This window comes from Myxocyprinus asiaticus, chromosome 16, assembly GCF_019703515.2.
Source record: "Myxocyprinus asiaticus isolate MX2 ecotype Aquarium Trade chromosome 16, UBuf_Myxa_2, whole genome shotgun sequence".
Classification (NCBI taxonomy): Eukaryota; Metazoa; Chordata; class Actinopteri; order Cypriniformes; family Catostomidae; genus Myxocyprinus; species Myxocyprinus asiaticus.
The window spans coordinates 29241882-29264357 of record NC_059359.1 but is presented as its reverse complement, the minus strand read 5'-3'; the positions used below and the strand labels follow the sequence as shown (position 1 = coordinate 29264357).

At 45.2% G+C, this 22476-nt stretch overlaps 1 protein-coding gene across 1 annotated transcript in view; it reads left to right on the top strand.

The window, feature by feature from the left end:
• LOC127453789 (glutamate receptor ionotropic, NMDA 2D-like) overlaps nucleotides 1-22476 on the top strand; it is a gene marked incomplete at its 5' end in the record, with an annotated part of 82720 nt that overhangs the window by 10097 nt on the left and 50147 nt on the right. The window contains 3 exons of the mRNA XM_051720485.1: nucleotides 8100-8366; nucleotides 9650-9978; nucleotides 19014-19128. Of these exons, the coding sequence (XP_051576445.1) occupies nucleotides 8100-8366; nucleotides 9650-9978; nucleotides 19014-19128 (711 nt within the window). The remainder of the gene's footprint in view (nucleotides 1-8099; nucleotides 8367-9649; nucleotides 9979-19013; nucleotides 19129-22476) is intronic.

Here is a 22476-nt window from a genome sequence, read left to right as displayed (position 1 = left end):
GAACCATGTTTGAGTGGGCCAGTAGGGTGCTCCCTGTCCTCCCTGACCTTGTACAGGGTCTGTGCAAGTAGGCTCACTGGGGTAAACGCATTCTTGTGTAGTCCAGGGGGTCAGCTGTGTGCCAACTTGTCTATACCGAGAGATGAATCAGTCAGGGCGTACCAAAGCGGGCAGTGGGAGGATTCCCGGGAAGCAAACAAGTCTATCAGTGCTCGACCGAATCGACTCCAAATCAGCTGGACCACCTGAGGGTGGTGTCTCCACTCTCCCCTGAGGGTAACCTGATGTGACAGCGCGTCCGCTGCAGTGTTGAGGTCGCCCGGGATGTGAGTGGCTCATAGCGACTTGAGGCGCTGCTGACTCCAGATGAGGAGACGGCGGGCGAGTTGTGACATGCAATGGGAGCGTAGACCGCCTTGGTGGTTGATGTTTGCTACCGTTACTTTGTTGTCCATCCGGACCAGCACGTGCTTGCCCTGGATCAATGGCCGAAACCTCCGTAGGCCGAGCAGTACTGCCAACAACTCTAGGCAGTTGATGTGCCAACGCAGCCATGGGCCAGTCCAAGAGTGGGCGGCTGTGTGCCTGTTGCATACAGTGCCCCAGCCCATCTTTGAGGCATCTGTTGTAACAACGACGTGCCTGGAGACCTGCTCTAGGGGAGTTCCTGCCTGTAGAAATGTCAGGTCGATCCAAAGGCTGAAGAGGCGGTGACAGACCAGCGTGACGATCATGTGATGTGTCCCGCAGTGTCATGCCCATCTCGGGACTCGTATCCGAAGCCAGTGCTGAAGCAGTCTCATATGCATCGACCCGAGCGGTGTGGCCGCCGCTGAGGATGCCATATGCCCGAGGAGCCTCTGAAAGTGTTTCAGTGGAACCTCTGTTCTCCATCTGAACGCCTTCAGACAGTTCAGCACCGACGTTCATTCGTGAGGCGCGCTGTCATCGAGACTGAGTCCAACTCCAGACCGAGAAAAGAGATTCACTGAACCGGGGAGAGCTTGCTCTTTTCCCAGTTGACCTGAAGCCCCAGTTGGCTGAGGTGCCGGAGTACGAGGTCCCTGTGTGCGCATAGCAACTCACGAAAGTGAGCTAAGTTCAACCAGTCATCGAGATTGTTGAGAATGCGAATGCCCACTTTCCTTAGCGGGGCAAGGGCTGCCTCCGTGACCTTCGTGAAGACGCTCGTGAAGAATGAACTCGGTGGATGAATTCAGCTCAATGAATAGAACCGCTCGGCTCCGAAGAGAAAATCTGAATGCGTGGTTGCATACCAGCTCCTTTTATACCCGTATGTCGAGTGAGTGACAGATAGGGAACAGTTCATATTGACCAATGCTGTCAGGTCCAAAGAGAAAAAAAAATTTATTATAAAAATACCATAAAAGAAGTCCATACAACACATAGCTGTTGTATGGCCCCAGAAAGCTTTGAATATAGTGCACTTGTCATATGGACTACTGTTATGATGTCTTTATACTGAACATTTAATAGTGCTTTATAGTGGGGGGCCTGGGTAGCTCAGCAAGTATTGAAGCTGACTACCACCCCTGGAGTTGCGAGTTCGAATCCAGGGCATGCTGAGTGACTCCAGCCAGGTCTCCTAAGCAACCAAATTGGCCTGGTTGCTAGGGAGGTTAGAGTCACATGGGGTAACCTCATCGTGGTCGCGATTAATGGTTCTCGCTCTCAGTGGGGTGTGTGGTAAGTTGTGCATGGATCACGGAAAGTAGCATGAGCCTCCAGTGCTGTGTGTCTCCGCAGTGTCATGCACAACAAGCCACGTGATAAGATGCGTGGATTGACGGTCTCAGAATCCACCCGGATTGAGGTGAGTAACCACGCCACCACGAGGACCTACTAAGTAGTGGGAATTGTGCATTCCAAAATTGGGAGAAAAAGGGGATAAATAAGAAAAGAAAAAAAAATGCTTTATAGTATTTGTCCTTTTTGAAGCTCTACAGCTCCTGCTCACTATAAACTGTTGTTCTATGGAATAGAACTGCTTAAAATATATATATTTTTATGTTTCAAGAAAAAACCCGGCATATGGGTTTTGAACAACATATGGGTGAGTAAATGAGTGAGTAAAAGTACATTTTCCATTTTTAGGTGAACTACTTTAACTGGTGGCTCATTTTTTGAGCACAAACTTGACGAGACATATTCAAAATAAAACTGTCTCTTTTAAAAGTAGACTTTTAGGATATGCTTTACAAAATTCAGAATTAATTAAAGACATAAAGAAGTTATTTAGAGAATCTTAAACTGATTTTAAATTATTAACTAATAATATTTGCATTAAGAATATATGACACTGTCCTTGCCAAAACCTAAAAGCACAATAGAAGTCACGAATCACAGGTCTTACCATGTTCTAGTTCTGATCTGGGTGAAAACGCTCTACTTTGTGTGTGTGGTTTTTTTATATAGATAATTTTCTTAGTGTCAAGAGAGTTTTCTAAAAAGCTGTTTCAAAAACCTGCCAGATTACCACATTCATTTAATTCCTTTACAATATACACACATTCACTCTTTGTCTTAAGCCTGATTCGCTGAAAATGGCTCTGTTAATGTTTTCACATTCACAGTTATGAATGACATACAAATCACGTACTGTACATGACATATTTTCAAATCAAAATGGCGAATTTCGCCAAATGGTGAATAGTTTGCACCCTTGGAAATTAATGTCAGTCAGTACAAAATTTCAATCATAAAACAGTGGTCAAATATTGCATGTTAGTTAGATACTTATATCTCACATGACACAAATACTCTTAACCTGAATTGCTTGCTGATGCTGATGTTACTCTGGGATAATCCATGAGGTTCCCGCTAATCTCATATGACATTGACGAGCGGTCTTAGGCTACTGAGCATGGTAAAAATGTTACTTTTTTAAGCCATTATGTTATTCCTGCAACAACTTAATGACAATGAGACAGTGGTGCATAGTGGACTGCAACAGAACAGCAACAAGGATATCAATTATTCGGGGGGGGGGGGGGGTGGTCTTGTCCCCCTCAAAATATATTGTGGTTAATGCCCTGGTTTAATGGCAGAAATCTGAAGCTTTTAATTTTATAAAAGCACTTATATTAATTTTTCTGTTAAAACTCATGGATTATTTGAGCTGTAAAGTTGTTTAAATCGTCATTTTACAGTAGTTTTGGGTTTTAGGGTTTGTTGACTACGTAGTCATGGCAACGAAGTTGTAAAATTGACTATAACTTTACACAGAAAAGGTTAGCAAGCGATTTTATCACACTAAAATCATGTTAACCTGTGGCTATACTTTTGAAACAGTGAGTATTTTAACATTTATGGATAGATCCCATTCACTTCTATTGTAAGTGCTGAACTATAACCCAGATATTTGCTTTTTTTTAAAGAACACACACGGAAGTCAATTAATTTTGGTCATTATCAATTATATGCCACAAATGCTGTTGATTGAGCTTAACTTATATTGATCCCTGAATATTCCTTTAAGTGCACACAAAAGTAAATTAGAAAACAACTGGTTGTTTTTCACAATGATTACATCCTTTGAGTTAAATGAATTTGCCTCAACCCCTGAGGTCATTGTATTGATCTACCTAGGACTTCACAGTGCAAATCTTCCAATATAGACTGGTGCCAACTAACCGAACAATTTAAAAACAGATGCAATGTCTCGTAAGTAAGTAAGAAACTTGTCCTATTTGATGTCCTGGGGCCAGATTCACAAAAATGTTCTTTAGAAAAAAATTAGGAAAGTTCTTAGGATAAATTATAAGAAGATCGTAAGAATGATCCTAAGTGCAATTCTTGAAAAACTCAAAAGAAGTTCTCAAATATTTACTTAAGAAAATTGTTTTCTTAAGAATAAAAAGACAGGCTTTGACATTGACTGATCAGCCTGCTCATGGGCTTGCCTTGTCTAATAGCCTACATCAAATTCAATACTTCAACACTAGTAAATTGTAACAATAAATGTATTTATTAGCTTAATTTTTAAAGTAGCGAGCACCTCACGATAATTTTTTTGAATGTAAAGTGCGTGAGATGTGTTAGTTTAACGATATTTGCTGTCATAGGAGAATTAACTTGCTGCTAACCATTTGATACATTTTAATTAGAAAAGAGGTTCTTGTTGAGGAAATTACTGCAAGGAAAAAGTTCTCCTTGGGAAGCTTGATAATTATATCACGTAGGAAAGTAGGAGGCGGGTAAATGGGAAATGGCGGAGGCTGTCTCCGCTGTGCCCAACTCCGATAGGGATGTGGATGGGGTGTGAAAAAGAAAGTCTCAGCTTTCTAATGTTATAATTATTATGTTTCTATGAACTAAAGATCGCGGAGAGAGAGCACTATATGTAGTGTATCCGTTTGAATTAGAATGATTGGTCACCACATTAAGAAGCTTCAAAACAACATTTATTGTTTGAATTTGGTGATAACATTTACATGGGTTGAAAGCTGAAAATAAAAATATAATTAAACACAAAACAGTCAAAAACGTGTTTTGGTCTACAATCACATTTCTACGTAAACAGCCCATTTCGACTTCAGACTCAACATGATAGAATGCATCACATTTGAAAGAACCCAGTCAATTCATTAAACATCTTACCTTTAGAATTTAAAACAACTGTGAGGTTATCCTAACTTTAAGATGTTATTTACGATGATTTTTAAGAAAAGAAAAAACAAGAATTTGAATGCTTCTTAAATCCTTTCTTAAGAACAATCTTAAGAAAAAAGATAAGAACTTTCTTAAGAATTTTTTTCTGGAATACAAAATATTCTTAAGTTTTCTCTTAAGTTCGAAATTAGGAAGAAAATGGTAGTTAAGAAGAATTTTCTTCTTAAGAACGTTTTGTGAATCTGGCCCTTGTATCTCTGTTAGATTTATGCTAGTATAGCTGTCTGTTCTTGAAAATAGTTTTTTTTTCCTTGATTGACTGTACTATCTTTTGTATTTAATTATAAAGTAAAACAAGGCCACTGAAAAAAGTGAGTATTTAAAGGACCAGATCAGAACAAAATCGCAGACATTAGCTGTGTTGAATCATTTTACAGTAGGAGAAAAGACAAACAATATTGAACTTTCTTTTGACTGTGGGAATTCCTCACAAGCATCTTTCTTTGCAAGCACTTGGTATTAATGAGTTCCAGTACTTGCTAGATGGTGTTTGGGTTGCTGCAGTGCTATAAGGGCATTGTTTGTTAATGGTAATGCCTGAGGAGAAACGTTAAATGGATAGAGATACGGCTGCTGTTTTCTCTGTTGGGGCCTGATCAGGGCACACCGATAACTGTAGGATGGGATAGCATTACAAACATATCCATTTGGATAAATAGCAAGATCAGGGGTCAGGCATTACAGCTGCAGGCCATATGGTCTGTTCTTTTTTTCTCTTCTGTTCACTGAAGTGCTTCGGTCTGGGCCTTGTGATTCAGTTGCTTGTCTCAGCAGTAAGCAACATAACACAAGTCTTCATTAGCTCAATGTGAAAACAAGACAAAGCAAAAAGACACAAATGAAAAATTAATTCAAGTTAGCAAATGTTTGGTTTTTGTACTCTTGAGAGATGATACTGTATTGAATCCTTTTGATCATGTTGTGTCAAATCCTACACACTTACATGCACAGATTAAATTTAAATCTGGTGATGATTAGAGACTCACTGAAGTACCTCCCACCAGTTCCTGCAGTGGCTGCATATCTCAGAATCTCTTTAAGAATTTGAGGGGGGAATTCACTAAGAATGAATTGCACCCGCTGATAGCATTGTTTATTTGTGCACACTATGGGCCTTCTTTTAGCACCCGACCAATAAAGAAATTATGCAAATCAGGAAATTACACAAACACACTCAAATTAGTGCTGAATGCAATTTGCATGTGCAATTTCCCATGTTGCAGCCTGGTTCTGAGTGCTTGGTTCTGGAGCATACAGCAGACTTCCAAGATTGACATACTTTACTGGGACTGTACAGGATCTCTCCACCACTGGCATCCAGGCACCTGAATCATCTGTTTAAAATGCCGAAAGCGTGTTCGACTGCACCATGCATCTGGATATATGCCCGGTTATAAAGCTCGTCTCCATCATTTGATGAATTACTGCTGCCACGATCACAAGAAAATGTACACAAACTTGTCTTTTAAATACATTTTCCTTTACCGTCTATTTCCACGGGCAGTTATAACGCAATGATAATTGCACCAGGCAAATAGTGCTGAATTTTGTGACTAATGCCGGGTTCACACATCCTCCGTGAGCGGGGCGTGAGTGAGGCGTGAGCGGCACATTTTCGTTTCGGCGTCCATATGAAAAGATGATATCATTCCCACTGCAAGCATGAGTCGTGAGGTGACATGTCTCAGAAGTGTCCCAGACACAACAGTGAGCGGATAGTTTCAGCGTTGAGTCGAAGCTCAGCGGCTCTGGGTGCAGTACAACATTAAAATAATCAGGAGATTACAGAAAAGACACAAAAGCAAAATTATTCAAACTGAACCTATAGTACACTACAATTTATATGTCTGCATGCAAGTAAACTCAATAAAATAACTCAATAAAGGAAAGAAGGAATAAACTGCTGGGCCTTTTGCCATTCTGTGTATATAGGTGTACAGTATAGACACAAGATTAACCAATCACAACCAAGTATGCTGATAAAGATGAAGTGCACGTGACTGCCTGCTGTTGTCCTTGAAGCAGCAATAACCTCAGCTTATTATGACCTTTTTAAAGAACAAATTTACCATAAAACCTCATAGATAACTTTATTTTCTGTGCAGAGGTGCTGCTGTTTCTCGTGGAAGAGACGCAGCCAATGTGAGCGTCCAACGCGACCGCTCACTCATGCCCTGCTCACGGAGGATGTGTGAACCCAGCGTAAGGCACAATAAAAAGCTTAATTTACATAGAAAGGAGGCGTGTTGGGGCCTGGGTAGCTCAGCAAGTAAAGACGCTGACTACCACACCTGGAATCGCAAGTTTGAATCCAGGGCATGTTGAGTGACTCCAGTCAGGCTTCCTAAGCAACCAATTGGCCTGGTTGCTAGGGTAGGCAGAGTCATGTTGGGTTAACCTCCTCGTGGTCACCATAATGTGGTTCTTGCTCTCGGTGGGGCGTGTGGTGAGTTGTGCGTGGGTGCCGCGGAGGATAGCGTGAAGCCTCCACACGTGCTAGGTCTCCGCGTGAACACGCTCAACAAGCCACGTGACAAGATGCACGGACTGCATCTCTCAGTTGCGGAGGCAACTGAGATTCATCCTCCGCCACCCGGATTGAGGCAAGTCACTATGCCACCACTAGGACTTGGAGTGTATTGGGAATTGGGTATGCCAAATTGGGGAGGAAAGGGGAGAAGAAAAAAAAAAGAAAAAAAAGAAAGGAGGCGTGTTTGCACTGAAAAGAATTACAATGACTTAAAGGAATAGTTCACCCAAAAATTTTAATTCTGTCATTATTTACTAGCCTTCATGTCGCTCCAAACTCATATGACTTTCTTTTTTATATGGAACACATAAAGAGATATTTTAAAGAACATCTCGACCGCTGTTTTCCATACAGTAGCAGTTGATAGTGACTCACTCTAAAGCTTAAAAAAGCACCCAAATGTATCATAAAAGTAGTCAATGCGACTCAAGAGTCATATTCCAAGTCTTCTGAAGGCATGCAATCACTTAGTATGATGAACAGACTGAGGTCATTATTCACTCTCAGATCAAATCTAATAATTGATCAGGCCATGTTTTCAGAGCCCATATCAAATATTGCATTGTATGGACAAACAGAGCTGAGATATTCTTCTAAAAATCTTTGTTTGTGTTTTGCAGAAAAAAGTAAGTCATACATATCTGTGATGGCATAAGGGTGAGTAAATGATGAGAGAATTTTCATTTTTGGGTGAACTATACCTTTAATTACACTGCAGAAGACAAGCTCTGTCTATCTGCTGTTACCATTAGAGAACGATGTGTAATAAACACTTGATATCAAATTCAATTCTCATGATGCCTTATGCAGGGAATGAATAGACTGCAGTCTTTAGTCTTGGGAAATGTAGTCATTTACCCTCTTAATTACTCTGCAGGAGACCGGCTCAATCTTCCTGCAGTTCAGCTCCTCCACCGCACTGCAATTGGAGGTGATTTTTGAGGTGCTGGAGGAGTATGATTGGACGGCCTTCTCGGTGGTGTCCACACGTCACCATGGCTACCAGGACTTTCTGTCGGTGGTGGAAGGTTTGACCGACGGGTCATTCATCGGTTGGGAGAAGAAGAGCATAGTGATGTTGAATTTAACCGATGACCCGGGAGGAGCACGCACACGGCGACTGCTGAAAGAGAATGAAGCACAGGTAGAAAGAGAGAGAGAAAGTCAATTCCTTTCTGTCTCACTTATTCATTTACTCCCTCATTTAATAATTCATTCACTCTTCCTTCTTTCCACACCTGACATCATTTCCTGTCCTTTTTTTACTTTTTATTTTTGCTTTAGTTTTCTGCTCTTTTGCACTTATATGTTGGCTTTGCACCTTCCCTCTCTGACCTCTCGCTGTCCTTTCTCAGTTCTCCTCTCATTCTCATTCTCTTTGCTGTCTACACCTATATTTGTGTAATGTGTATGTGTGTGTGTTTGTCACAGGTTGTCCTCTGTCTCCCCCTGGCTCTAGGCTCTTATTGTTCTGTGTATGTGTGTGTGTTGGGGTTGTTATTGTGCCTTGTGGGTCCCAGCACACTGATGTCAGTGTTAATATAACACAGAGCCTGTGGTGGTGCAGCCCAATGCCGTATGCATTAGATTCAGTCTGCAGTGCTTCTGCTCAATTACACACACACATATACACAGAAATGTTGGCAAAGATGCACTTTTAGATACATAAAGTGTACATTTATAAACACAAAGAAATGTATACTTATTCATTATATAAAAACACATGCTCCCTTAGACACATGCAGAATATACAGTGAGCACAAGACCACAGTTTCATTACTTTATCTGTCGTGTTCAGGGCTGGTGAGATTTGATACAGGTTGGATTCCCTATTTCTTTATTCTCTTTTTCTCTTGTTCTTTTCCTAGTTCTCTCACTTTCTCTCTTTCCCTTCTCTGTCTCTTGCCCTCAGCACACAATCTCCAACATATTGCTCTCTTCTCCTTTTCTCTCTCTTACAGTCTTTCTCTCTTGGGTTTTCCTCTCTCATGCATTTTAAAGGTGAAATCTTAAGTCGCTCTCACAGTTTCTCCTTCCTGCTCTTCTTTCCTTTCCACTCTCTCTCCCAGATTATCCCAGATTTTCTTTCCCTCCTTTTTTTCTTTCCAAAATCCTTTTCTTTCTTAATTAAGAATGTCCAAGCACTGTTAATCTATCCCTGCTCATCTCCTTTTAAATTATAAGACATTCCTGTATGTTACATGTTGTGTGGAATAAATCTTATGATTTCCCTGTAATGCTTCTGTGCTCTCCTCTCCTCTCCTCTCCTCTCCTATCCTCTCCTCGAACATCCTCCATTATTCTGCTTTAGTCTCTACCTTCCTTTTGACCTCTGTGTTCTTTTTTGCACTCTCTTTAGTGTCTTCTTTTGCTTCCGCGCTCTGGTGTTCATCTCTTCTGTCCTATTTGCCCTCACCCACACTCTAGGTGCGGTTGTTGTACTGCTCTCAGGAGGAAGCAGAACAGGTGTTCCAGGCTGCTTGGGCAGCTGGTCAGGCCAGTGCCTCCCACATATGGATCGCGGTGGGTCCAGCTCTGTCCGAACTTGGCCTGAATGGACTGCCCAATCGCCTATTTGCGGTCAGGCCACAGGGCTGGAGGGACGAGCCCCGTAGACGTATCGCCCGTGGGGTGTCCATCCTTACCCATGGAGCTGTCGCCCTGCGCAAGGAATATGGAGCCACTGGAGGACCACACTTTGTCACCAACTGCCAGACGGACGGGAACAGAACTCAAAGAATTCGTGGTAGAATGAAGTAAGAGACTGTTCTTTACGCAGATACAAGATATGACTTGTATGCTCTGTACCGAGAACAGAGAAATACAACACATCTCACACAAAGCAGCACAACACCTTTACCTATACTACAGTATAGTAGGCAGTTTAAGACAGCATGAAATGACATTCGCAATGCATTACATTGATGTAATGGTGCATATTTCCAAGTGTAATGTAATATTCAGTGGTAAATAATGAAGGGCGGGGTTTGATTTTATCCATCAGGACTTGATAAATTGTGATTGGATGATATTATTGGTAAATATTATTTATCTCCACCTACATGAGATTGGTTATGTGAATAAAGAAGTTGGTTCATAGATGGAGACCATTCGATGAAAGATTATGAAAAAAAGGGGCATTTACTAAGAAAGCGAACTGGGCCAATTTTAATTTCATGTTTTCTTTAGAGTAGCCATACTTGGTTCTGCCATACAAGTGATGGATTTAGATGCTATTATATTGTTAAATTATACTGCCTGATCTTTAAAATAAAATAAAAAACAACATAAAAAAATCCTTCTTTATGTTCATCGTAAGAACTGTGTTTAAAGCTCAGATCATTTAGCATTAACCTTCAACTTTTCTGCTTTGTTGCATTTATAGTAAGTCAGTTTATCGTTAATGGCACACTCACTAATGAGAGTGAAAGTGCTGCACCTTTGGGGCACAGACGTCCTTTACTGTTCCGCTGCAAGGACTGTAGGGGGAGGCATTCAACATGCCCCAGCATTTAAAACAAGTGTGTGGGTGGAAGAGGAGAAACAGTAGCAGTGTGATTGAATCCGTAACTACATTGCAAGCGAGCAATGCAACATGAAAAAACTAGAAAGCTCCCATTATAATCAGCGAAGCCATCTACATCACAAGCACGTGATCATAATAGGAAAATTATAGTTTTGTCGTGTCGTGTAAGAGGTGATATGTGAAATGAAAGAGGAGAAAACAGATGAGCTGGTGGTGATGAAACTGGTATTTCTGAACAGCAGCCATAATAAATGAAAGTGTTAATGACTACTCACCTTTTATTGCATGTTTTACTTGTAATAGGGAGAGCAGAGTGCTTTAGATGTCATAAAGACTCAATGAGTGGCAACTGTCAACGTAACACCCATCCGTGTGACTCAACTCATTACACATCAGCTAATTGAAGAGGTTTAGTGAGAAACATAGATTTACCTGTGCTGCTGTAATTGTGGTTTGCTACACTGGCCTATACATAATAGATTTGCATGTATTTAACACACAAACATTTGTGGGAACTTCTTAGGAAAGAGTAGGAACATTTATTAAGAAATAAAATAGGGTCAATTCTGATTTTATGTTGTCTGTAGAGTAGCCATACTTAGTTCTGCCATATACTGTGAGGGATGGATTTTGATACTCTCATCATGTTAAATTATACTTCCTGAACTTCCTTTAACTATAGATTCTGGAAGTGGGTGATATAACAATTAATAGAGTGTCGTTTCTATTGTGGTTATGTAAAATGTTGCCGTATGTTAAGGAATGTGCTCTCCAGAGGATTTTGACGATATCAGTAAATAAGGTGGTGGAAAAGGCAGATGACTGATTAATCGGCCGATATGATTTTTGTAATCATTTTATAGAATGATACAAAAATTATTAGTCTTTCCCTATCTGTCACTCACTCGACGTTGGTGTCGATGTAGTGACACTAGGGGTCACTCTTGGGAGCCCGAAACACCTCTGGTCTTTGATAAAAGGCCAATGAAAATTGGCGAGTGGTATTTGCATGCCACTCCCCCGAACATACGGGTATAAAAGGAGCTGGTATGCAACCACTCATTCAGATTTTCTCTTCGGAGCCGAACGGTCATGCTCATTGAGCTGAATAGCACTGTTCATTCACCTCTGCTGGATCTGACGGCGCGTTTCAGCGGCTTCTCCCTCCTCTGCACTGGTGCACTGCAGAGAACGCCCCTGGGCGCTTCGGCAGAAAAACTAGAGAGTATATTTTCTGAAAGAGCATTTTTCCCCTCTAAAAGAGTATATATTTCTCTAAAAGAGCGCACACACGGAACGTCTTTTTAAAGACGGGTCTTTTTAAAGACGCCTTTCCGTTCGTGTGTTATTCCTGGTTGCGGTCGATTTCTCTCAACTTCGGATGGTCATGATCACTGTCTTTCGTGTCTGGGCGCGACCCACACGGAGGCAGCGTTTATGAATGGCTCATGTTCTCACTGCGAGAACATGACCATGGCAACGTTGCGGTCGCGGCTTGCTTTTGTAAGAAAGCAAGCCACCCCAGCGGCTCCCCGCCTTGGTCCTCCTACCTACGGGTTTGAGGTCAGCGCGGCTGGCGCTGGGGGCGATTTGGGGACCTCAATGGGATCGCCTCCGCCGGGTATCCCCCCGCGGACCTCCCATTCCCCAGCACGCTCGTCTGCCCCAATCGGGCTTCCAGATGAGTTCGCCGGCTCGTCGCACGGCGAGTCTGGCTTCTCGTTCGAGGCCCGCGAAGATGATGAGCTTTCGAGCGCAGCGTCGGAGAGCGGGCTTGTCCAGTCGGACGCAGAAGCCTCAGCTGGGCTTCCCCCTTCGGGGACGGTCGCCCAGTTACAGGCCGACGCCGAAATGACGGACATGCTTTCCCGGGCGGCCGCGAGCGTCGGGCTAGAGTGGAACCCTCCGCTCTCCCCTGAACCCTCGCGGCTTGATGATTGGTTTCTGGGCTCGCGGCGCCGCTCAGACCGGCCGCGCCCCGCTCCAGTGCCATTCTTCCCGGAGATGCATGAGGAGCTGACGAAGTCGTGGGAGGCACCTTTTACTGCCCGAACCCGACTCTGCAGTTCCCCCGCTCTCACTACCCTCGATGGCGGGGCGGCCAGGGGCTATACGGCGATTCCCCCGGTGGATAAGGCGCTCGCAGTGCACTTATGCCCGCAGAGTGCCGCCACCTGGCGTGGACGCCCTAAGCTCCCCTCCAAGCCCTGTAGGCTCACGTCGTCCCTGACGGCCAAGGCCTACAGCGCTGCTGGACAAGCCGCCTCTGCCCTGCACGCCATGGCTCTCCTGCAGGTCCACCAAGCCAAGGCACTGAAAGAACTGCACGAGGGTAGTTCCGCCCCAGATTTGATGCAGGAACTGCGCTCGGCGACCGACCTCGCCCTCCGGGCGACGAAGGTCACAGCGCGGTCTCTTGGGCGGACGATGGCCACACTAGTGGTCCAGGAGCGCCACCTGTGGCTCAACCTGGTCGAGATGGGCGAGGCCGACAAGACACGGTTCATTGCTGCCCCCATTTCCCAGGCGGGCCTATTTGGCGACACCGTTGAGGACTTTGCCCAGCAGTTCTCGACAGTAAAGCAGCAGACGGAGGCAATCCGGCACATCCTGCCCCGGTGCGGCTCAACACCCCGCACCCCATCTGCTCGTCGCCAAGGGCGTCCCCCTGCGGTGACTGCACCGGCTCCGCCGCAGCCCGCCCCTCCGGCTCGGCCCCGGCGTGGAGCCCACCGCAGGAAGCCGACGCCACCCGTCTCTCAGCCGGCACCGAAGAACCCACGGAGGTCTTCGAGGCGCCCCTGAGACGGACAACCCAGGGACGAGGGAACCCACTCACCTGGAGCTGGTAGAAAGACCACTCCATCCCCCGGTGGAGGGCCGGGTGGAAAATCTTTTGTTGCCTTTTCGTTTGATTTCGCCGTACGCCCAAGTGGCTGCGGTACCCAACAGTTCAACAAAAGAGCGGCTTCCTTCCTCCCTGGGTCACATACCCGCTGTGTACGGTCGTCACCACGACTACCGTCCACGGGCTTTATCTTGCAGGATTGGCGCTCCAGCGGTGCCCTTTTCGCCCCTGAGCACCCAGCTGTGGCACAAATCCACCCCCGATGTGACAGCCTCCACGGGTCGCGAGGACAGGCCTCTTCCTCCCCCGTCCCAGGCTGTTCTGGGGGTGGTCACAAGGAGCCAGGTAAGTGCTTCGATGTCCTAGACTCAGCACGGCCACGACGTGCTGTGGCACCTCGCGCTCCGCCCCGCCGCGAGGCCCCACCTGCCGGTACGTCCGACGACGTTGTCCCCTTGGTTCCCCTCGCACGGAATTTGGACGCATGGCTTGCACTTCCCAATCCGTCGCGGTGGTTGATCCGGACCGTCCGACTCGGCTACGCGATTCAGTTCGCCAGGCGCCCGCCCAGGTTCAGCGGTACTCACTTCACCTTCGTCAAGGGCGAAAACGCTGTTACTCTGCGCGCGGAAATCGCTACCCTCCTACGGAAGGGCGCGATAGAACCTGTCCCTCCAGCCGAGGTGAAGAAAGGGTTTTACAGCCCCTACTTCATCGTACCGAAGAAAGGCGGTGGGTTGCGGCCAATCTTGGACCTGCGAGTACTGAACCGGGCTTTACACAGACTCCCGTTCAAGATGCTGACGCAAAGACGCATTTTAGCGAGCGTCCGGCATCAGGATTGGTTCGTGGCGGTAGACCTGAAGGACGCGTACTTTCACGTCTCGATCCTTCCTCGACACAGACCCTTCCTGCGGTTCGCGTTCGAGGGTCGGGCGTTTCAGTACAAAGTCCTCCCTTTCGGCCTGTCCCTGTCTCCTCGCGTCTTTACGAAGATCGCAGAGGCTGCCCTTGCCCCGTTAAGGGAGGTAGGCATTCGCATTCTCAATTATCTCGACGACTGGCTAATCTTAGCTCACTCTCGAGACGTGTTATGCGCACACAGGGACCTGGTGCTCTCGCACCTCAGCCGACTAGGGCTTCGGGTCAACTGGGAAAAGAGCAAGCTCCTCCCGGTTCAGAGCATCTCTTTTCTCGGTTTGGAGTTGGACTCAGTCTCTCTGACGGCGCGCCTTACGAACGAGCGCGCCCAGTCGGTGCTGGCCTGTTTGAAGGCGTTCAAACAGAAAACAGCGGTTCCACTGAAACTTTTCAGAGGCTCCTGGGGCGGTGGCCACCCCGCTCGGGTTGATGCATATGAGGCCGCTTCAGCACTGGCTCCAGACTCGAGTCCCGAGACGGGCATGGCGCCACGGGACACACCGCATGGCCATTACACCGGTCTGTCACCGTCTTTTCAGCCCTTGGACCGACCTCTCGTTTCTACGAGCAGGTGTTCCTCTAGAACTGGTCTCCAGGCGCATCGTGGTCACGACAGACGCCTCCAAGACGGGCTGGGGCGCTGTTTGCAACGGGCACGCAGCCACCGGCCTCTGGACGGGTCCGCGGCTGCGTTGGCACATCAACTGCCTCGAGTTACTGGCAATTCTGCTCGCCCTGCGGAGGTTCCGGCCGTTGATCCAGGGCAAGCACGTGCTAGTTCGGACAGACAGCACGGCAGCGGTAGCATATGTCAACCGCCAAGGCGGTCTGCGCTCCCGCTGTATGTCACAACTCGCCCGCCGTCTCCTCCTCCGGAGTCAGCAGCACCTCAAGTCGCTGCGAGCCACTCATATCCCGGGCAACCTCAACGTTACAGCGGACGCGCTGTCACGGCAGGTTCCCCGCAGGGGAGAGTGGAGACTCCACCCCCAGGTGGTCCAGCTGATTTGGAGTCGATTCGGTCAGGCTCAGGTGGACCTGTTCGCCTCCCAAGAATCCTCCCACTGCCTGCTCTGGTACGCCCTCACCGAGGCTCCTCTCGGCATAGACGCATTGGCACACAGCTGGCCCCCTGGCATTCGCAAATACGCATTTCCCCCAGTGAGCCTACTTGCACAGACACTGTGCAAAGTCAGGGAGGACGAGGAGCAGGTCATCCTGGTAGCACCCTACTGGCCCACCCAGACATGGTTCTCGGACCTCACGCTCCTCGTGACAGCTCCCCCCTGGCAAATTCCCCTGAGGAAGGACCTTCTTTCTCAGGGACGGGGCACCCTCTGGCACCCGCGCCCAGACCTCTGGAATCTCCATGTCTGGCCCCTGGACGGGACGCGGAAGACCTAGGTGGCCTACCACCCGCGGTGGTAGACACGATCACTCAGGCTAGGGCCCCCTCTACGAGGCGCCTGTATGCCTTGAAGTGGTCTCTGTTCGCTAAGTGGTGTTCTTCTCGACACGAAGACCCCCAGAGATGCGCAGTCGGATCAGTGCTTTCCTTCCTGCAGGAGAGGTTGGAAGGGAGGCTGTCCCCTTCCACCTTGAAGGTGTACGTTGCTGCCATAGCAGCACACCACGACGCAGTTGATGGTAAGTCCTTAGGGAAGCACGATCTGATCATCAGGTTCCTAAGAGGCGCTAGGAGGTTGAATCCCTCCAGACCGCTCTTCGTTCCCTCATGGAACCTCTCCGTAGTTCTTCAGGGCCTACAGAGAGCCCCCTTTGAGCCTTTGCAGTCAGTCAAGCTGAAGGCACTCTCCCTGAAGACTGCCCTCCTGACTGCGCTCACTTCCATCAAGAGGGTAGGTGACCTGCAAGCGTTCTCTATCAGCGAAACGTGCCTAGAGTTCGGTCCGGGTTATTCTCACGTGATCCTGAGACCCCGACCGGGCTATGTGCCCAAGGTTCCCACCACTCCTTTTAGGGACCAGGTGGTGAACCTGCAAGCGCTGCCCCAGGAGGAGGCAGACCCAGCCCTGGCGTTGCTGTGTCCGGTGCACGCTTTGCGCATCTATTTGGATTGCACGCAGAGCTTTAGACTCTCTGAGCAGCTCTTTGTCTGCTTCGGTGCACAGCGGAAAGGAAGCGCTGTCTCCAAGCAGAGGATCGCCCACTGGCTCGTTGATGCCATATCTATGGCATATCTCGCCCAAGACATGCCGCCCCCGGTAGGGCTACGGGCCCATTCTACCAGGGGTGTAGCGGTTTCTTGGGCCCTGGCCAGAGGTGCCTCTCTAACAGACATTTGTAGAGCAGCGGGCTGGGCAACACCCAACACCTTTGCAAGGTTCTACAACCTCCGGGTGGAACCGGTTTCGTCCCAGGTAGTGGCACGCAACACAAGCGGATAAGCCCGGGATAGCCGGCCGGATGTATCGCTTGCACATAGCGCCTCCCACCTCCTTTTGAGCTGAAGACGTGCGCTGTTAATTCCCAGTAGTGTTCACAAAAGTTGTTCCCTGGTTGATTTCCTCCGAGCCCTGTGGCAGTCGAGTCTTCGGAGAAACTCACTGCCGGCCCAGTACACGCGCTATCTAAGAGCCCGGTGCTGGGGTAGGTGCTCCGCATGTGGCGGTTCCCTGTAAGGCTAACCCCATACGATCTATATCTTCCGCTAGCTCGTTTCCCTGCTGGCAAACGGCGTCTTCCTTGGGCAGAGCCCCTCTGCCCCAGTCTCCATGTTGTAGTACCTCCTCCCCCATTGGGCAGGATCTACCTTGAAGGCTCTCCACATGGTTGGAAAGACCATGTGATGTATTCTTCCACTTAAATATCCCCCCCTCTCTGGGCGAGGTGTGGTCTCCGCGGTGTCCTCCCCTTGGGAGGGACACCCCCCGACTAGACCTGGTGGCCCAGTCGGATAATCCCCCTTCTTTTTTAGGGAGTGGAAAAAGAGAAGGGGAAAAGAGGCCACGACTGGGTTAAGCCCGTCTCTATCTTTGGGTAGTCGACTTGTCCCCAAGTAGGGCCGTTCGACACTCATATCTGTGTTGGGGGAGGTTACGTGTCGACCTGGTGCGCTGGCTATGAGGCACACAGCAAGTCTGCCCACCACACACCGCCAGTTCACGTAACACAGTTCAGCCTTGTGGCGTTTTGTATAGGGACCCCTAGTGTCACTACATCGACACCAACGTCGAGTGAGTGACAGATAGGGAACGTCATGGTTACTGGTGTAACCTCCGTTCCCTGATGGAGGGAACGAGACGTTGGTCCCTCCTGCCACAACGCTGAACTACCCGCTGAAATGGCCAGACCTTATATCGGCTCCTCAGCGTAAAACCTGAATGAGTGGTTGCATACCAGCTCCTTTTATACCCGTGTGTTCGGGGGAGTGGCATGCAAATACCACTCGCCAATTTTCATTGGCCTTTTATCAAAGACCAGAGGTGTCTCGGGCTCCCAAGAGTGACCCCTAGTGTCACTACATCGACACCAACGTCTCGTTCCCTCCATCAGGGAACGGAGGTTACACCAGTAACCATGACGTTCCTTACAATGAAGGGTACAGACACTGAGGCTTCAAGAGACCAAAATGAATTAAATCCCAAAAGCAGTTTATCGTGCAACTAAAATCTCAATAATAACTAGAAAAATTAAGATTTGGTGCATTACGGGGGACTTTCAACTTTAAACAAGTCCAAAATACACCGGGTGCTCTTAAGAGGTTTATTGATGAGGAATAAAAAAAATAGGAACAAAATTAATTATTTTTTGCAGATAACCGATAGTTCCTAAGAACAACTATCGGCATTGATTAATCGGTAAAACCAATAAATCTGTCTTCCACTAATCTTGATATATCTTGTTATCGACCAAAAATATAATATTATAATTTTTTGCTCATGTCCCACACCTCTTACCTTCTTGCTTATATGAAATTGCCTAAAATGTCTAAAAAAAAAGAAAGAGTTACAGAGATTTACCTGTTTAGTGCCACTGCTGTAATTGTGGTTTGCTACATACTATAGGCCTTTACATAATGGATTTGTATTTACCACGCAAGCATTTGTAGGAACATTCCGAGTAATATTCTCCAAAGTCTATTGAAAGACTTATATGAAAAGTGCAGAGGAAACTTTGCTCCCTCATATTTGTTCACTTAGTGAAATTCTTAAGTGTGCAGTCCTTTCATTCTGCCAAAAGCATATTTAATTTAAGATAAAAAAAGATTAATTTGAAGCAGTCATAAAGAATGGCACATTTCAGATTTAGGCACCGCTCTGGGTATTTTACTGGTTTATATTAAGTGAGTGAATGTCTCCTTTGATTCCATTGCTGAGAGAAATAAAATGGTAACCTTCACCACACTCTTGCAATCTGACCTAATTAGGATGTTTGTGAAGTGTTCTGTGTAAGATTTCCTCTTTTGAACTATTTCTTTCTGGGTCAATTCCCCCTCAACAGACTGTTTTTTTTTTGCTCTCTCTGCTTTGCAGGTATTTCAGTAACATCACTCTTGGTGGGCGGGACTATTCTTTCAATAATGAGGGCTACCTGGCCAATCCCTTTTTGGATGTCATCTCCTACACACCTGGGAGTGGCTGGGAAGATGTAAGAACTAATCAGAATTCTATTTCTGTTCATTCTTTTGTAAATGCTGTTATGATTGGTAGTGTCCAGGATGAAAAGTAGCATTGCAGTAGCCATGCTGAGCACTGGCTGTCTAAGAGCTGAAACTCTAATGTTCCAGTTTGCAGTAGTAAGATGTATAGATTGAAAACTATTTTAAAATGATATACAAATTGACACTGCAATAATTTTGAAAAAACAATTTCCCATGACAGTACAAAGCAGAAAAAGCCAATTACAATTAACTCTGAACAATACATCACATTATGCAGCAGTGAAAGTGGTGTGCTGTTGACTGTGCACTTCTGCTGTACTGCACAAAACAGTTAAAGCCTTGATAATATAAACATATAATTAGAGTTTCAAGCGGACTTAATATGCAATTAGCATATGTTTACATTTGGCCCTATTATCTATGCATATCCATGATACCCACAGTATATTACTGAGATGAAAACAGTGGGATTATCAGTGCTTCTCTACAGTATCACTTTTCTATTATTATTATTATTAGACAATGACAATAAAAAGAAAATAATTAATTATGGAATGTTTTAGAGAGGGGATTAGATTTCCTCTGTTCCTCTACATTTCCTTCGAACAGCTAGTTATGCTTGCATTAAGTGTGTCTGAGTGGTGAAAGGAATAAATAAATATATGAATAAAAACTCTTTAAAATTGATTGGCTTCTCATATATCTGTGTATCGTACAGATGCCACATGGGAAACTGTGGCTCTACATTTCTTCTGCAAATCGCTGCTGTCGTGAGACAAAATAACTGTTGCCAAATCCAACTGAGTAAATATATCCTGAGAAAAGGGCATATACTTGAAGGTGCCACTCAAACCAATGCCATAAAACAGAATTATTAATATGTAGATGCCACAAAGACAAGCGTAGAGCCTGAAAATTGTAAACCCTTTCAGTCTTGCATTCTCCACCTCTACAATCTGTTAACAGTGAAAATTACAGTGGATTAAGTTCATAGGAGAAATTCTAATTCCTTCAGGCAATATTTACTGACATTGAACCATAGCAGCTAAAATAGTTTAGATGTAGTGTATAGGTTGGGTTTCTGCTGATCTCCATAGCTTTTTATTCAACTTTGGGCAATCTTATGTCCCAAGGGTTGGTTTTTATTCAAACTAACAGATTTGACCTTTTTTCATTTTGTTATATAAAGGTCACAATAAAACTTACTTAGAAACTTTTTTTTACCATGCCTTCCTCCTTTTGGTAGTTTTCAAATACCTTTTTTTAATTATAGATTTTAGTGTTTTACCCTATCCCCAGATCCAGACTTTCAATCTTAAACTATGAAAATCCATTATAATAATAAAAAAGTATTATGTGTTTAAAACTATGATTATCTAAAAACATAAAGTGAAATAAAAATAAACCATTAAATATACTTATTGTGTAAAAAAGAATAACCTTTTTCAAAGGTTAGTGTTCTTGATAACCAGGTCAGCAAAGTGTCAGTGACAAGAATGCTTGAGATGGAAATTAGAGACAAGTGATGTTTGAAAAAAAACTAAGAAAATCGTGGGAATTTTCATAACTTTCAGAAACAATGACAAAAATGACATAATTCTCCTGTCAATAGTGTTAAAAGTGCCTAAAATTGAAGAAACACCAATTTTCAGGAAAACATTATATATGTATAGCCTATATTTTATACAATTCTTTTTATTATTTTTTTTATTAGCACAGCACAGGTGAAGATCAATGTTTATTAGGCCCAGGCACAGGAGTGTTTCTGTCTTGAGACAGGCTTATGTTAACAGGTCCAGGCAGGAGAGTGAGAGGACGCACAGAGATTGTGTTGCCGAAGGCATTTTGAAAGGTTGACTGTTGATCATAAGCTTTGTTTTGGTGAAAGCCCCTGAGCTCATTCCTCTTGCCACTGTTTTACATTTAGTCAGTAATGAATATGGCCAACATTAATACATTTTCTTAAAGGGATAGTTCACCCAAAAATGAAAATTATCTTATCATTTACTCATCCTCATGCCATCCCAGATATGTTTGACTCCTTTCTTTTCCTGAACACAAACGAAGATTTTTTAGAAGAATATTTAGTAAATAAATGGGTAAAGAAAAGAAAATTAAGCTCCAAAAGGCACATAAAAGCAGCATAAATGTAATCCATACTTTTCCAGTTTAAATCTATATCTTCAGAAGCGATATTATAGGTGTGGGTGAAAAACAGATAAATATTTAAGTCATTTTTAACTAAAAATTCTCCTCCCTTCCCAATAGGTGGAGATATGCACAAATAATGTGAATCACCAAAAACAAAAGAAGAAAAATATTAAAGTGAACGTGGAGATAGATAGTAAAACAAAAGTGCTCATTTGCAGATATGTTCTGAAGAGAAGTGCCGTTAGAGCTCTGAGAAATCTACTGTAAATGATTTTGTACTTCACAGTCACAGAGTCTTTGTGATTCACATAAAATATTTAATGGGGCGACATAATGTACATTTAAAAGGGTTCCACGATGACTATAGGAGGTTTTCAATTTTCATTTGTTTTAGGAGGGCGCTCTATTAAAACTTGATGTACACTGTCTTTGTCTTCGCTCTGTTTGTCTCTTGTTCTCGTAAATGCATTCTGTCTAACTTAGAGTAGACAAAGGATGTGGATGACTCAACTTCCAGAAGCTTGTTGTGCACAAGGCACTTCATGTGATGCTCACACATGAAGCATTTAAAGTCCTTTAACAAATAAAGCTCGCTCTAACTGGTACAGCACTTTTGATCCCATTTGTCCATGCGGTTTCTATGAATCGATCACTGGAGAGACGTTTAGAAAGAATGAAATGCCAAGCACGTTTCTCCTTTGTATCTATCAGGATGTGTTCATGTGTGTTTATGCTGTGTAAATCGACTAGTTGATTTGCAAGTATTGCACTGGGATAAAAGCGTCTCGTTTCCTCCTCCCTCTAGTAGCCCCTCAGAGGGTCGTTCACAGGGACGGGGGTGTCATGGTAGTGTATTTGTATTTCACCCTGTGAAAGTATTATCTGTTCTCGGGGGAGATGGTGTTTGATCAGGGCCCTGCTCTACCTCTGCCTGCGTGAAGCTGTGCCCCCTCAGCTTGGGCCCAGATCTCTGCTACTCCGGCTCTTTGTTATGCACCTTAGGATCTCTGGTTTTCCACACATGCTCCAACACTCCTATTTCGGTTGTTTTGTCGGCCCACATTCTGACGCTGAGAAGAGTTAAAATGTCTGGCTGCCACTGACACAGATCGGCCCTGAGAACTGAATGTTTTCCAGAGCGAGAGGAGGTGGGAGAGAAGAAAGAAAGATGCAGGGAATATTTG